General features: G+C 37.7%; 1 protein-coding gene, 1 long non-coding RNA gene and 1 other non-coding gene across 8 annotated transcripts in view; 1 reads left to right on the forward strand and 2 right to left on the reverse strand.

The window, feature by feature from the left end:
• SBF2 (SET binding factor 2) overlaps positions 1–16,575 on the reverse strand; it is a 530,998-nt gene that overhangs the window by 63,570 nt on the left and 450,853 nt on the right. For all 6 annotated transcript variants that reach the window (XR_004026025.1, XM_030794550.1, XM_030794549.1 and 3 more), the window contains 7 exons: positions 14,841–15,011; positions 13,388–13,650; positions 10,459–10,631; positions 9,583–9,656; positions 6,916–7,111; positions 3,859–3,986; positions 2,492–2,667 (listed from right to left, as the gene is read on the reverse strand). Coding sequence is in view for 5 of the 6 variants with exons in the window: in XM_030794550.1 (XP_030650410.1) it covers positions 2,492–2,667; positions 3,859–3,986; positions 6,916–7,111; positions 9,583–9,656; positions 10,459–10,631; positions 13,388–13,650; positions 14,841–15,011 (1,181 nt within the window). In the remaining variant the exon portion in view is untranslated. The remainder of the gene's footprint in view (positions 1–2,491; positions 2,668–3,858; positions 3,987–6,915; positions 7,112–9,582; positions 9,657–10,458; positions 10,632–13,387; positions 13,651–14,840; positions 15,012–16,575) is intronic.
• The window catches only part of LOC115830481, a 92,451-nt gene that overhangs the window by 4,934 nt on the left and 70,942 nt on the right, over positions 1–16,575 (forward strand). The window lies entirely within an intron of this gene.
• LOC115830523 lies at positions 750–811 on the reverse strand. Its single transcript, XR_004026074.1, has one exon. It is a non-coding gene; the product is annotated as a U7 small nuclear RNA (small nuclear RNA).

Genomic DNA, 16,575 nt, shown 5'->3' on the forward strand with positions numbered 1-16,575 from the left:
CCACTCTGGTTATCCTCATGCCACTGTCCCTACCACAGTTCCCACAAAGCATGCTTGTTGGAGTCCTCCTACATGGAAAGCCAGCCTGCCCACTTCTCTACTTACTCAAACTCTCTTTCTACCAACTCACAAGCCTTTCTTTGAGATCATATGACCTTCACAGTTGGCAACACATTTGCTTATTTCTTAACTGTTTTAAGTGTGTATATGTGATGTCCTGACTCTAATTAGCTGTAAACCTTAAGAAGCATAGAAAAATAATATAATTCCCCTTTTTTGAAAGGAGAAAAATAAGAAATCAGAAACTTGAGTATCCTTTTGAGAATCAGCTTTAATTAAAGGGAAACTAAGATGTAAATCATTTGGATCTAAAAGTACTTTATTTATTCAAACAATTTACCCCTTCTTGTTGATAGAAAATCTAGGCAATCCAGAGAATTAAACAGTGAACCTATTTCCTGACTAATCAGATGGAGGTGAAGACTCTGAAGACTGTTCTTGATTATATTCTTCTCTATCACAAAGAACTCTTCTGGTGTTTTCTTGCCATTCAGTAAAAAGCGATAAGGCTTCTTTTATTGTCAAATAGTTTCACCAGACTCCGTCTTTAGTTATTTGCAATGTAAACCTGAAGGTTATGAAACAAGTTTGAGATAACAGCTGGGAATCATAAAATACTGATATTTCCTAAATTAAACTTATTGTAAATCACTTGTGTAACTTTTATTTTTATTTTTTAATTTTTATTAGTGGGCTTTCCAGCAAAGACTGGAAAGTCTGCTAGACAAATTCTAAAAGAGCTGTAACACTAGGTGTAGTCAATGGGATTTTTGAAATTTTTTCCCAGCTAAAGCTATATCTTTTGTTTCATATACCCAGGCAACCCTTAAAATTTTTAAATTGCTGTATCTCTGTTGCAGCTGATACAACAGGCTTGATACAGGTATATATTTCTGAAACTAATATAAATATACATGTTTCTGATAGTTTCTAAATGTAAAATACTACACAAAGCTTTGTCTCTTCCATTGAAGGCTGAGATAACAAACATCATAGGCTCCTCTCTGACCCTATGGTGCTAAGACAAGATGCTTGGCCCACTGCTGTAAATCCCTAGGAACTTGCTCATGCCTCAGCATACCATACCCAGATACTCCTGGTCTCCTTTGCTTACCAGGTAATACAGGTGGCTAGCTGTGCAACTGAGAAATAATATACTGTCTGGAACCTCAAATCTTCTATAATCCCCAATCTACCCTTTTTTCAGGCAAAGGAAGGGCCTCTTTTCCAAAGTCTGCAAAGCTCTCCCTAGTATTGTAATTTGTATTGACAGATGCCGAATTCTACATGGTTAACAGTGAATGAAATTTTAGCCCTTATATTTTATCACTGATGGAAGATAACTTAAAACAATTGTTATTTTGTAATAACTGAAGTTTAAAACTTTCAACATAAATTTCTAAAAACTTTCTAGAAAATAAGGGTTCATACTAAAGAAATATGACAACTAAATGCAATGCCTGATCCTGGATTAGATCCCGGACCACGAATAAAAAAGTTTAGGTACTAAACTAAAAAAGGATCATTAACACAATGTGAATATAGACTCTGGGTTAGACAAAAGTTTTATATTAATTAAATTTTCTGGTTTTGATTGCTGCGCTTATATAAGATAATGCTGGGCAAAGGGAGGGATAGCATTAGGACAAATACCTAATGCATGCAGGGTTTAAAACCTAGATGATGGGTTGATGGGTGCAGCAAACCACCATGGCACATGTATACCTATGTAACAAACCTGCACGTTCTGCACATGTATTCCAGAACTTAAACTAAAATAAATTTAAAAAATAAAATAAAAAAACATAAAAAGATAATGTCTTTGTTCTTAGGAAACGGATTGTGATGTATTTAAGGATAAAGGGACATCTTACATCTAACTCAAATGGCTCAAAAAAAAATATGTGTATATATGAGAGAGAGAGAATGATAAACAAATGGACCAAAGTAGAAACTTGATGAATGTGGGTAAAATACATACAGAAATTCTTTGTACTACTGTTATGAATTTTCTGTAAGTTTGAAATGTTCAAAAGAGTTATGAAAAACAGAAAATAAAGCCTCTTGTTCCTAGATAAAAGCAAATCTGTCCACTGGGCCTGGATATTAATAAAAGCTGAAGGGATTGGTCAAAAGCATTTAGAAAGTCATCAATATGGAAAAAAGAGAAAATAGAATTTCACATTCTAAAAATGCATTGTGAGCAATGGACATGACAGTCAAAGCCTCTGGTAGCTTTTAGTTTTTGTAACTTGCTACATTTATCAATGCTGCTGTTCCATAACTTTATGATCTTGGCCCCATGGGCTTGACAGAAACAGAACAGTGAATGAAAAGAGCAATCGCTTACACCTGGACACAAAGGATAGGTCGCTCCTTTTGCAATCAGTTATGGGAGGGCTGAAATTAACAGACTTGTCTTTCTTCTTACCGAAAAGAAGTGTTCTTTTCCTTCTGTTTTGGTAAAATTATTTGTGGGGTAGTTTGTCCAGTAGCAAAAGCAAAGGTACTGAAAATGGACTGAGGATAACGGAACTTCATCAGCTGTTTCTTAAAGATCTCTACTACTTCTGGACTGACTTCTTCATCAAATGCTACCTTAATCAACTAGAAGCAAAAGAGATTAAACACAAAAGAAGTATTAAGGATTTCCAGGCAACTTTCCCCCAAACAACAGAATACAATAACACAAAATGGCAAGACTAGAGGTTGAAGGGACTTTGGATAACATGCAACACAATTTTTAAATTTTAAAAAATAAAAAAAGGCTCAAAAAGGTTTAATTGCCAGAAATGGCTAGTTGGCAAGGTAAATCATGTATCTTCAAGTCAGTTTCTTTAAGATTATTTCTTCTACAATGGGATAGGGAATTGTACTAGCAAACATGCCCTTCTCATTTCTCAACTGGTTGGTTCCAGATAGAGAATTTGGCCTAATAAGGTCTCTTCCTACCCAGATACAACAAATGTAGGAAGAAAAAAAAACCATTTGACTAGAATCCTAATCAGTACAGCTAGGCAATATTCGAGTGTGGAGTTCTTTGGTAGTTGGAACAGTGAGGAAATCCTTAGGCAGCCAATGCTTTCAGATGATGAGAGAAGGTCTGGAGCCTAAAGATCAGCAGCCTTACATTTCACACAATTAGCACAGAAGCCAATAGGGGAGATCCTTGACTAGAAGGAATGAGGCAAGAACTGGCATTCTTAGAAATCTGAGAAGTGATGAAGAATAAGAAAAGCAAAATATTGCAAACTGAGAATTTAAAAACAGGAAAAACTAAGAAAAGGTCACTTCTTCCGGGGTCTGGTTTGCATCAGTAACTCTACAAAGTTCTGATACAGTCATAAACCCCTCGAAAACCTCTTGCTTTATCAGGGGTATGCAACTAGTACCAATAGAACTTCAGCCCTAGCTATACTGTTTACCTTTCCATAGAACAGCCACAGGGCTTTTCCTTCAAAACAGATGCCAAGCTAATTGCTTTTTATCTAAAGGCTTCATCAAACAGGTATTGAGGTATACTTGGCAGAGAATAAGAGCCAGTTGTGTGTGTCTAGGTTTCTAGGATCACTCACTGCTGAGTATCTGCTGGTGCTCTGAGTTGGCTAAGAGGCTCCAGGGATTAAATCCAAGACTATTCATGAGTTTACTCAGTTGATGATCACCCTCTCAGACCCTATCATCTTCCCCATTCTCACCCTCTTAACTTCTGAGCACATGACCACAGAAAATGGCCACAATCTCATCTGACTTTTGAAAATTTCTGAATAGTAAAACAATGGCTTCCTTTTTTAATACCTGAAAAGATGCTGATGTGATCTGCAGTCCTTCTTGCATGTTCTGCTGTAGCTGGTTCTGCATTGTAATCTTCTTCTCCTTGGTGATGGAGGCAATGGGAAAGCTCCGCACAACTGTCTGCTCACCCACTGTAAATAGACAGGACACAGCTTCGGCAACAACACTTTATAGCTCACTTTTAGAGTGTCTACTGCTCACTTCATCAGTCTCTGCTGGAGAAATGTATTTGAAGAGGACACTGCCCAGGGATGTAGTGAAAGTGCCCTTCACTCCAGCAAAGGATTATGTCTCAGGAGTGGCAAGCGACTTACATTTCACACAACTAGCATAGGAGGCAATAGAAGGGATCCTTGACTAGGAGGAATGAGGCAAGAACTGGAATTCTTGGAAATCTGAGAAGTTAGAGACAAGTGACTTGCCACTCCTGAGACAGAGTTCTTTCCTGGAGTGAAGAAACTGTCACAGCCTGACTGCCTTCATTCATTCTATCTCCCCAACCTACTGTGTGCCACATAAGATCACCTGGTTTAAGGCAATTTTATAGGAAGGGAGGTTTTATTAAAAAAAAAAAAGTACTCCTCAAGTATTGAAAAGACATCCAAGATACTTAATGTAAGGATAAAGCAAAAGAGAACAGGTTTTAAAAGTTTGTTTCCATATATGTAAAAGGTGTTATACTATATATATGTGCCTTTGGAAAACAAGCCTGGACTTAGGCATAAGATTTTTAGGAGTTTATTAATGCAAACATGGGAAAATATAATTATTTTTCAAGTACCTGAGGTTACGAAGATGAGAGTCTAGAAAAAAAGTAGCACACTCAAGACCTCCCTTGAAGAGCTTCCAATTTCCCGTGGGAGGAGAGTCACATGCAGAATATAATAATATGTGGTTAGCTCCTACGTTTGAGGAAACAGTCTACAGGGATTTAAATATTTCAGAGAAGGATCTCTGCTTGCTAGCTGGATAGAAAATGATTTTTGGGAGAAGTGAGAGAGAAGACGAGCTTTAAAGGAAGTGTAGAATCTGGATTTGCAGAAGGGAAAGGAAGAGCATTTTAGGCAGTGGTCGAGGAACATAACAGGAGTGGCAATGAACAAGGCCTCCCAGCTAGTAAGCCAGGGTGGGGAGGGGGTGGGGAGATGTGAACTAGGTTCATCTTATTTAACAGCCCATACATTTCTTCATTTATTATAATCAGAATCCTAATTCCCTGGATCTATCAATCTGTAATCTAGAAAAATTCTGACTATCTTTTTACATCAAGCTCATATCTAGAGGCTAAGCAAAGTCAGGATGTACATAGGATTTAAGTTCTAGGATGTATTTAACACCTACATTTATATAACATGTAAAATTATAATATTTCTATGTGTCATCAAAGGATAAATTTTAAATTAGAAATTTAAAAGAAAATAAAAAGATTTTCTTTGACAAAAATAATTTTCCTAAGTGAAATTAATCCAAAATTTGAAAGGAAAAGGCAGGGAATATGAGATTTCACACTAAGCATGACTTTAAAATAAATAAATTACAGCAATTTAAATGACCACGTAAGTAAGGAAAAGGCAGAGAATATGAGATTTCACACTAAGCATAACTTCAAAATAAATAAATTACAGCAATTTAAATGACCACATAAGTATCATGTTTACGTGTCCAAAATGTGTGTTTATGGCCATTAACCTCACAAAAGTCCTACTATAAAAAATTGTAAGTACTGTACAATTTCTTTTAAAAGTAGGTTTACTTTCAAATACAATTTGTGTATAGCAATATGAAAGAGCAGGCTAAGACACTTTTTTCTCCTTTTCACTTTTTCAAAATAAGCAGAACTATTCTTACAAATTCATCTTTCCTTATTTAATTTTATGAACTTGCTGCGCATTATATGGTAAGCAGTCTTTTATGACTGATGTACTAAGCCATCTTGATTCTATTCAACCTAGAAATAATGCAACTGTTAAGATTTAAAAGAGAATACATTTTATATATCTGAATTCACTTGTCCAACAAATGAGTAGCACACAGTGCATACTCACCAAATGCTACTGAATACATAATTTCAAAGGAGAAAGGCACTTTAGTGACCATTTAGCCCAGTGGTTCTCAATCACAATCACTTGTGGGGCTAAAGAAATACACAGACGCCTGGGTCTCCCTATTTCTACTGCTTCAGATTCTAATTCAATTGTTTGAGGGTTGGGCCCAGAAACTGGTATTTTTTTTTAAAGATTCCCAGATAATTCAAATATACAGCCAACGTTAAGAACCACTGAATTATCACCAATGAAAGCCCAATCTCCCAATTTTATAAAAGAGGAAAATAAAGTCCAGAAAGGTTAAGTGACTTAAGTCACTGAGCTTTGACTTGGAGTCCTATTGTTATGCCCAAAGTCTTAATTATGTGCTTTTCCTATCAACAAGAGCATTTTACATACAGACTATAGTGAATTTAAGAAGATAATGTAGATTACTTCTGGTAGGGCATGCTATTCCTTTCTAATATAGAAGGCTGTACTGAATGGTAGAAAATAGAAATAGAAGTTATAGGAGTTTGACAAGTAGAAGAGAAGTTGTCTGCTAAAAGGGAAGTGGGGTTAACTGGAATGGAGTAAGAGGGAAGTGGGATTAGTTGGTGCTGGACAACCTTGTGATGGTTAGCATATCCTTCCACAAAAAGGTTCAAGTATCTGCAAGACCTCAGTTTTACAGTTAACTGTAGGACTCAGAAAGTGTGGACAAACCAGCAAGGGGTATATTCAGCAGTTAGAGTGAATATCTCTAGGGTATAATACTCTGCCTCATGAAATTATGATCATTTCAGCAAATGAACCCTTGATTTATTGTTTAGAAGATAACCCTTTGTTCTTCAAGTAAAAAACTATGACCCAAATTATCATTAGCTCTGTCAGACTAAAGTATTTCACCAAAATACCTGTGTGGCAAAAAGCTTACTTTGGATTTAAAATGATCTGCAGATCACTGTGCACAGATGGGATCGAGACCTCATGTACCACCCAGATATTCATGTTCTGATGGCATATCGAGTCATACCTAACTGATCATGGGGTGTTCCTCTGAAGAGAATTCTGTATGTGGTGAGGAACAAGGCTCCTTCTGCTGGCAGGAGCTGAGGGCCTCCAAGAAGACCTCCTGTAGCTTCTTCTCTTCCATCAGGATCCAGCAAGACTCGAAGACCCTCACAGACAATTTCTTCTCCTGGCAGCAGAGCAGGTCTAAGAATCTTGGGCTTACAACAGAAAAAGATTGACTGATTGATTGACTGATTGACGAATTGATTGATTTTTGGAGACAGGGTCTTGCTCTGTTGCCCAGCCTAGAATACAGTAGTGCAATCATAGCTCACTGCAGCATCAAATTCCTGGGCTCAAAAGATCCTCTGACCTCAGCCTCCTGAGTAGCTGAGACTACAGGCATGCACCACTATGCCTGGCTGATTTTTAAATTTTTTTTGTACAGATAGGATCTTGCTACATTGCCCAGGCTGGTCTCAAACTCCTGGCCTCAAGCAATCCACCTGCCCCAGCTTCCCAAAGTGCTAGGATTACAGGCATGAGCCACCATACCCGGCTGGAGAAAGTATTTTAAACACAATTTTTGTGGAGTTTCTAATACTTAGACCATGGTTATCTTTTCAGTTACAGACCTAAAAAACTTAAGCCAGACTTCCCAGATAGTCACATGAGAAAGCTGATTTGATAAGAGGCAGAAATGAAGTTTATACATCCAAATGTGGGAGGATTCTTTGCAGAATTGTGTAAAAGTAAAATCGTTGAGAAATAACTCAAATATCTGAAATATTCATTCAATGAAACATTTTGTAACCTTTACAAAATGACATAGATCTATATGTGTCAACATGGAAAAATATCCAGAAGGCCGGGTGCAGTGGCTCATGCCTGTAATCCCAGCACTTTGGGAGGCTGAGGCAGGTGGATCACCTGAGGTCAGGATTTCGAGACCAGCCTGGCCAACATCACCCTGCCTCTACTAAAAATACAAAAATTAGCTGGGCGTGGTGGCAGGCACCTGTAATCCCAGCTACTCAGAGGGTGGAGGCAGGAGAATCGCTTGATCCCCCTCTGGGAGGGGGAGGTTGCAGTGAGCTGAGATCGTGCCACTGCACTCCAGCCTGAGCAACGGAGCAAGACTCCATCTCAAAAAAAAAAAAAAAATCCAGAATACATAGATTAGTTTAAAAAGCAAGTTAGAAACCAGTATGCACATTATAATCCCATTTTTGGAAAAAGAAAAGGAATTGTAAGACTGTGAACCAAACTGTTAAAGGCAATGGTATCACAGTTAAGGGTGGAGGTGGAGGTAGTATAGGGAGGACTACAGGGGACTTTCACTTTACAATGTGTATTTCTTTTATGCTCAAATTTATACAAAGAACATTCTTACTTTGGAAATTATTTGGACATTATTACTTTTGTTTTTCAAAAAAAACAAAAAATATGGACAAGCTTTTAACAAGACCTGTCCTTCTTGGCCACGTAACGAACATTTACACAACTCAGGAAATTCTGACTCAGTAACCACATAATACATTCCTCTGAAGAGTTTAGGGCTAGGAAAAAAAAATCTCTCCTGAAGGTCTAATATGTTTATTTTTTACTAAGCAATAAAAACTAATCAGAACTATTCTTTTTGTTGGCTCTAGTGAGTTTAGAGCTAAATGTAAAGCCAAAGTATAATAATCACTGTGTCTCAGGTTTCTGATAGAATTATATTCCTACCTATCTGGCTTCTGCTCACTCCTTTGACTGAATGAATGAATGAATTTACTTATTTATTTATTTATTTATTTATGAGACTGGGTCTTGCTCTGTCACCCAGGCTGGAGTGCAATGACATGATCTTGGCTCACTGCAGCCTCAACCTCTTGGCCTCAAGTGATCCTCCCACCTCAGCCTCCTGAGTATCTGGGACTACAGATAACACCACCACGGCTGGCTAACTTTTAAATTATTTTTTGTAGAGATGGGGTTTCATCATGTTGCCCAGGCTGGCCTCAAACTCCTGGGCTCAAGTCATCTGCCTGCCTCAGACTGCCAAAGTGTTGGGATTATAGGTGTGAGCCATGGCTCCTGGCCTCAATTTGTTTTTGTTCTATTATAAAGTTCTGTTATATAGGCAAGAGCGTCCTGAGCCATAGTCTACTGGCGCCAGACTACAAAGTAATCATCTGAGAGCCTTGTTAAAATACAGATTCCCAGACATGTTCTGGGGTACTCCAATTCAGGAGGCTGGGGTTGGGTCCAGGACTCTGAATTTTTAATAGACTTTCCAGCTGTTTGGGATGTATAGTCAGATTCAGAAACCTGGGTGTTTTATGGTAATTGCCTTAAATCCTTTTTGGTGGTGGGGGAGCGGGAGAAAATAGGCACAGTATAAAATCTTGGGTTGGGCTTAGAGGTTAGAAATGTTCCTAATTTATGCCCTGCCTATAAAAGTAGACTCAATGAGAGATTATTATTGCTCCTTTGCTGAATCTAAGAAAAGATTCTGTTCTTATTTCAGTATCCTTTTTATAAGGTTCTATATGACAAACTCCTCTGAAAGTTTAACATATCATTAAAACTGGAGCTAGTGTCTGTAAAAGGTTAGGTGAACATACTTTCCTGGCACACAGCAGTCTATTGTTTGTTTTTATGAAGAGAGGCCATACCCTGAAAGCATGTAGTCTGGAATTATTACCTTCTGAATAGGCGGAAGTCTTCTGCTTTCTCGATGTACTGCTTCTAGGGTCTCAATGTGCATAGCTACAATTCCTAGGATGAGTCAGAGTATTCAAAATGAAAGAACACAGACAAGCAGAATAAAAACAAATTCTGGATATTTTAGAATTAAAAGTTAATTAAAGTTTAGTGGTTCCTCAAAAAAGTTAAAGAGAATTACTATTATGACCCAGCAATTCCACTTCTACATATATATCCAAAAGAGGTGAAAGGACTCAAACAGATACTTATATGTGGATATTCATATATTATTATTTATAATAGCTAAAAGGGAGAGAGAAGCAACTCAAATGTCCATCAACAGATGAATGAATAAAATGTGGGACAGCTATACCATGGAAAATTACTCAGCCATAAAAAGGAATGAAATTCTGATACATGCCACAACACATATGAACCTTGAAAACATTATGCTAAATGAAATAAACCAAACCCAAAAGTACAAATATTATCTAAGTCCACTTATGTGAAATATCTAGAACAGGCAACTTTATAGAGACAGAAAATACATTAGAAGTTACCAGGGGCTAGGGGATGGGGAAACAGGAGTTACTGCTTAATGGGTAGAGTGTTTGGGGTAATAAAAAAGTTTTAGAAATAGATAATAGTGATGGCTGCACAACATTGTAGATGTAATTAATGCCACTGAATTGTACACTTAGATTATTTTATGTTATATATGTATCTTACAACAATTTAAAAACATTTTAAAAACTAATCAGAAAATAAATAAATAGCATGGCTGAGCTATATGGAAGACATGTATTGCCAGGTTTTATGCTGAAACTCAATAATCTCCAAAATTCTGATTCTCTAATATCTGCAAAGCGATTACCTGGTATCATGCAATGAAGGCTCTTGATGTGATCCTGAGTAACTCCACTCTCTGTACAAACTTTGTCAATAAATCGGGTAATGAACCGCACAACAGAATTGGCAATGTCATTATTCTCTGAATCTTCAAACCCACTCTCTGTATCATAGCTCTCAGCTACACTTCCTGCAATACTAAGACAGTCAAGGAAAGAAATCATGGTCAGTACTCAAATGCAACAAATGATCACTATATAGTAGTCAATTTACATAGCGACTGAAACATGATGAAAGAGATGTCTACTCAAGTAGAAGGCTCACTTAACTCCATGGCTCCTTGGTAAGTGAGGGTGATAAAACACAATGTTCTACTTGTCTACATTTGGAAACTACTGTCAGGCAGTAAGTTTCTGTAAAGAACTTTGTTTGGACCCAGATTTGTTTCTCTAAGGAATACCTTTTGTCACTCTCCCAAAAGGAATGCAGGAACAGCAGAAAATAAAGCAAAAGAGGATTGTTTCATTTATTATGGACTACCTGGGCCTTCTAAAGCAACCTGTCCTCCCAAGTTAATTATTACATAGAGAACAAGTAATATGGCTATCTTTGGCAACCTGGCAACTGAGGAACATGTTCCCTGGTAGGCAAAGTAAGAATTTTTCTCAGCAACAAGCATACTCTTCCATAAGTAAGGACCAAACTGTCCCTTCTCTTGCCAGGATTTATCACTCTCTGAGTAAACTGCAACCCATTTGGCCACTTTGAAGCCAGCATTCTTCTGTAGATGATAAAATCATGCAAGAGAAGGGAACAAATTTGAAATGGAACAGATGTGAAAGCTCAATCTCTGCCCTTCTTGCTTATTCAGCTCTTACTGTTCAACCCATCAGACTCTGGGAAAAGACTCATTTGTCTGTTCCTATTAAGTTCTCTTTTCTGCAAAGCCAACCACATTAGCTGAATCAGTGTTAGAGATTGTTAAAGTAAAGCTAAGCAGAGGCTATGGCCATCAATATGTAGGCTTTGAGGGAGCACTGTCATCTATAATGATTATTATTTGTTTATATTTATTTATTTATTTTAGAGACAGGGTCTCACTCTGTCACCCAGGCTAGAGTGCAGCGATGCCAGCTGTAACCTCAAACTCCTGGGGTCAAGAAATCCTCTTGCAGCAGTGATTCTCCAGCCTCAGCCTCTCAAGTGGCTAGGACTACAGGTGTGTGCTACCACACCTGACTAATTTTTATTTTTTGTAGAGATAGGGTCTCACTATGCTGCTCAGGCTGGTCTTGAATTCCTGGCCTCAAGCAATCCTCCCGCTTCAGCCTTCCAAAGTGCTGGGATTATAAGGTAGTCAGCCCCATGCCTGGCCCAAAACTTTAAAAGAAATGTATAGTTATTGCTTGTTATAATGAAGACAAACTTCACTGGCAATGGAGAATGGAGATAAAGCTGTGACAGCTAAGGAATATCTTACAAATTAAACAGACAGGTCCTGTATTGACGAAACAGAGTCTTGTGGAATTATGAGTAGCGAAGGAATGGGAAAGCATCATTTCAGGAAGATCCTTTTGGCAGTAGAAAGAATAATAAAAAATGAAACAACTAAGAGACTGTTATAATTAGGGCTTGAAGTGATAAAGGCCAGACTATGTTGTTCCCATTAAACAACCAGAGGATGAACAAGAAACTCTACACGGGTGGGGGTAAGAGATCTGTGCAGTTGACTGTATGGTGTGAAATGCTGATTCCAAGTTGTCTAGCCTGGAAGACCAGAAACTCTGAGGTGTTCCTGATAAAAATGAAGTACCTAGGATAACAGGATTAAAAGGTTTGGGCCAGAGATTTAAGCTTGCGGATGAGTCTTCCGCAGAGTAAGAAGAGCTTGGAAGAGAAACTGAGAATGGGAACAGAAGAGGAGCTGCCTGAAGGACCATGAGGAGAAGAATTTATGCGAGCTCGAAGAACTACCAGGATGTTGCAGCACCCATCACTGAAGCCCTAAGAAGGATAGAATTTCACTACTGTTGGACTGATAAGTTCATTTATTCACTCATTTAATCATTTGTTCAACCAAATATTTACTGAGTATCTACTATATGCAAAGACACTAGGAATATAGCAATGAACAAAACTGACAAAGGAAACATAACAAGCAAACATATTAAAATAAATCAGGTTGTAAAAAATGACATGAAAGAAAGATAACGCAAAGTAGGAGAGGGAGAGGTATTATTAAGATGCAGAAGTCAGGAGGGCTTCTCAAGGCAAGTAACATTTGAGCAGAGACCTAAATAAAGTGAGGAAGTGATTCTCAGACTGTTTAGGTGAGAACATTCCAGAATGAAAATACCAGTACAAAGGACATGAGGCAGGAATATGCTTGGAGTGTCTGAGGATTAGCATGAGCAGGGAGACCAGTGTGGTTGACAGAAGAGTGATAGGAAATAGGGGGTCAGAGCAGTAGCCAGAAGACGGATTCTGTTAGGCCTTTGCAGGCCATGGTAAACACTGGGTTTTAGTTTCAGTGGTATGAGAAGTCACTGGAGGGTAGAGAGGAAGGCATGGTTGAGGATATGACTATAAGGTTGAGGAAAAGGAGGGCTGAGAAACAAACAGCCACTTTTGCAAGAAGGTGCTCACTAATTTCTTTGGAATGATTTCTGTAAATTGCTTTGGCAGACAGTAACTGAAGGGCTGGATCAGTAATGGGTGAGACATTTGGAAAAATTAGGTCATAAAAAAGAAGAAAGTGTGGGAAGTGGTTAAGAATAGTAGGATGAAGTGAATCTTTTAGAGAGAAAAGCTGAGCAAGTCCAAAGGTGAGGAAAAATGGTTAACTTTTGAAATATGTACAGCAATGTTTGCTCAAAATGTTTAATATTATCTGTCAAGCCAAGACTGGCCCCAAGAAGAGTAGGAGGAGGGTCTGTTTGTTCACATTTTGGTACCTGTTTGTGACAATGCTGTTGCTTCCGCTCTCCCAGTCACCTGGCGCTGATGTTCTTAGGAGCTTGTTTTTACTTGTGTCGAGTGGAACTAGCAGGTTCACCATGAGGTTTGCAAAGTGAATGGCCTGACTAAAGACAGTGCTTTCCTCATGTTGCACTAGCTCTTGCTGAGTTGACTTGCTCAGGGTAGGCCAAAGGCGTAGTTGCTCAGCTGCCAGGTCCATTGCTGTCTTCTCCTGATAATGGTCATCAGGAAGCTTATCCTAAAAAATAAAGCAACACAATCAAAAAGAGAACCATCACTTCAGGTGAGCTTAAAAAACATAGATGTTTTAAATAACTATTCTATTAAATGCTTACATCAGCAAAAATGAAAACATAAACAAAACATAACAACCACAAAACAAAACCTAGTCTTCTTTCCCAGATCCAACAGGCCTTGAGTGGAACTATGTGACAAACCTCAGGAAGCAGCAGCAAAGCACCTTATAGCTTGTGAAGAGCTGGTATGTCTATGGTCTCACTTGTACCTAACCTAGGGCTGGCTCCGGGATAGACTTCTTTAGAATGGCTGACAAAGAAGCAGTGACATGTGTTTGCTCTATGAATGCTTTTGAGATGTGTCAATATTAACATTACATCTGCTTAAAAAATTATCAAAAGCACCCCCAAAGCCCAATAAATTTCTGGAGTATAATGATAATCAGCCTTTAAGGCTGCTTTAAGTTCAATTCGTGAGGATGATAATTTCTAACACTTATTATTACTGCATGCCACGTACTCTTCAATGCACTTTATACATGAGACACCAAAATCTCATAATAGTATCTATTTTACCAGTGAGGAAATAAGGCACAGTGAAGTAACATGACTTGCCCCAAACCAGAGAGCTAGTAAATGATGTTTTAAACTTTCAGAGTATTTAAAACTACTCTTTCAAATTAAAAACAATTTTCTTGATTTTTAAATTTTTTTGATATTTTTCATAAAAATATTTTATGCTGATAAAACATAGAGAAACATGTAGAATATTCCTAGAAGAAGACCTAGATTTATTACTGGCATTTTTTTAATAGAACTACTAAATTTTACATTTATTTTGGAGTCAATTAACTTTAATTTGACATTCCTCCAGGGAAGTTAGTTGCATAGAGAAGTATGCCTGTTATTTTAGGTTTGTTCTTTCTATTCAACTTCCTATAATCATTTCCAGGAAATTCTTATTTATCAAAGTATATTAAAACAATCCTAGTGCTGAAGAACTGTATTAAGAAGTTATTATGGAAAAACAATGTCTGAAATCAACAGAAGAAAGATATCACAGGGCTTCCTAAATAAAACCCAAATACACTGGCAGGAAGTAGCTAGAGTTTGTTTTGCCCTGGGAACATCTGCTTTCCTTAAAGCCAGAATCCTAATCCCACACAATTAGCATTCTTTTCTTCTCTCTTACCTTTTGCTTCAGATGTGGGGCATGATTGTCTTCCTTGGCTGAGAGATAAAGGGAGCGAACCTGTTCCTGCACTGCATTGTAAAAGGTTGTCTCCCAAAATTGCTGATTTGTCCAAATGGGGTGGTCTTGTACACATGTGTAAGCAAACTGGCTGACTCCAGGGGCAAGTTTCTGTGAGAACACACAAAATACATCACCATGTGGCTGGCAGAATTATAACAGTTCATAAGGTCACAGGGGCCACAGTTAATCATAGATGTGATCAAAGGATTTCTCTAAAGAATATCATATGGTAGTACAGGCTTAGCAATCAGCAACTTACTCCTTTTTAACTGGCAACTGTGGGCTTGCTGTTGGATCCTTGAGAGTCTCAGTCACTATCAAAATGGGTATTTTAGTAACAGCTAAAAATCAAAGCTGTTATTATATCAATTAGAAAATACAGGAAAAGGAGGCACTGTAGATTTAGTGAATGTTATTACAATTAGGGCATATAATAAAATCCATCACGACGTAAACATAAAACTCCAGATAATTTAACATTTCTTCTACTTGGCTTTAGGGTACTCTTTTTAAAGAGACAACAATTGAAATATGAGTGAACCTACAGCTTGGCCTTACACACAGAATGAGGATATAGCACGAATTAGTGACTCAGGAGAACTGCACTTTTCCTACTGCTCATTTCAGCCCATTACCTCCCCACCAAAGCTGCTGCCTGGCTCATATACTCTCTAGAAGACTGCCCTGGGCTTCAAGGGCATTTTCTGGTAACCAAATTTGTGCAGGGAAAGATAAACACAAACCAAACCTCCTTCCTTTCAGGGACTTCCTCCTGGGTTTCAGCATAAGAGTAAACTTAAGAGGTGATTAACAACAGAGGGAAGGAACTCTGCAGGCATTTAGAAGGCACTTCATATATATTTAAGTTTGTTTAGTTCCAAAATCCCTGCTCTTTTTACAACACCAAATTGTCTTTCAAAAGAACTGAAAGTAAATCAAAATAAATGAAATGCCAAATTAACTGCCAATTAGCACTTCTGTTTTCCCCTCACTTTATGATTTTGTTTCCCAAAGTAATATTCTACCTTGGAACCTCTGAAAAAAACTTATATAACATTGCATTTTAAACTTTAAAGATAATTTACATTGCCAAATTTCAGTTAGTGACTTGAGTCATTTTTCCAGAACTAATTCTCTCACCTCTAAAAGTTAAAGATGTTTCAAATTTTTAAAAATTCATAATTTTCCAAGAAAGAGTAGGTACCATTTTCAATAAACGTTTTTTGGCCCATTTTATTATTTGGAATTGAGTTCATCTGTTTTCTGTGAGTAGAACTAAAGTTTCTGATAAGTTTTCTTTTGAAGCAATTTAATAAGCTGAGTCTCTTCTCCTGAAATGTCGGACACTGAAGATGATTACTAAGGTTATATAACAGTTACACAACAAAAGTTGGTTCATTTCTTAGGGACCTACACCAGATACATAAGACATCTGGTAAAAATTATATGCTCAATACATGCTAATCTCTTTTTTGGTTTAGAGTTGCATACCATGAAATGTAGTACCTGTGTAGTTAGAAGCTGGGTGGTTGTGATTTTGCCTTGAAGAGTCTCTGTGTACTACGTGCCCTGTGTTAAGACCCTTTCAAGATAGGACTGTGTTGCTGCTGCTGAGGTAACTGGCTATAACCTCAATTTTCCCTATTAAGTGGTTGTAAGTTGTGGCTGACTA

This window comes from Nomascus leucogenys, chromosome 15, assembly GCF_006542625.1.
Source record: "Nomascus leucogenys isolate Asia chromosome 15, Asia_NLE_v1, whole genome shotgun sequence".
NCBI classification, from domain to species: Eukaryota; Metazoa; Chordata; class Mammalia; order Primates; family Hylobatidae; genus Nomascus; species Nomascus leucogenys.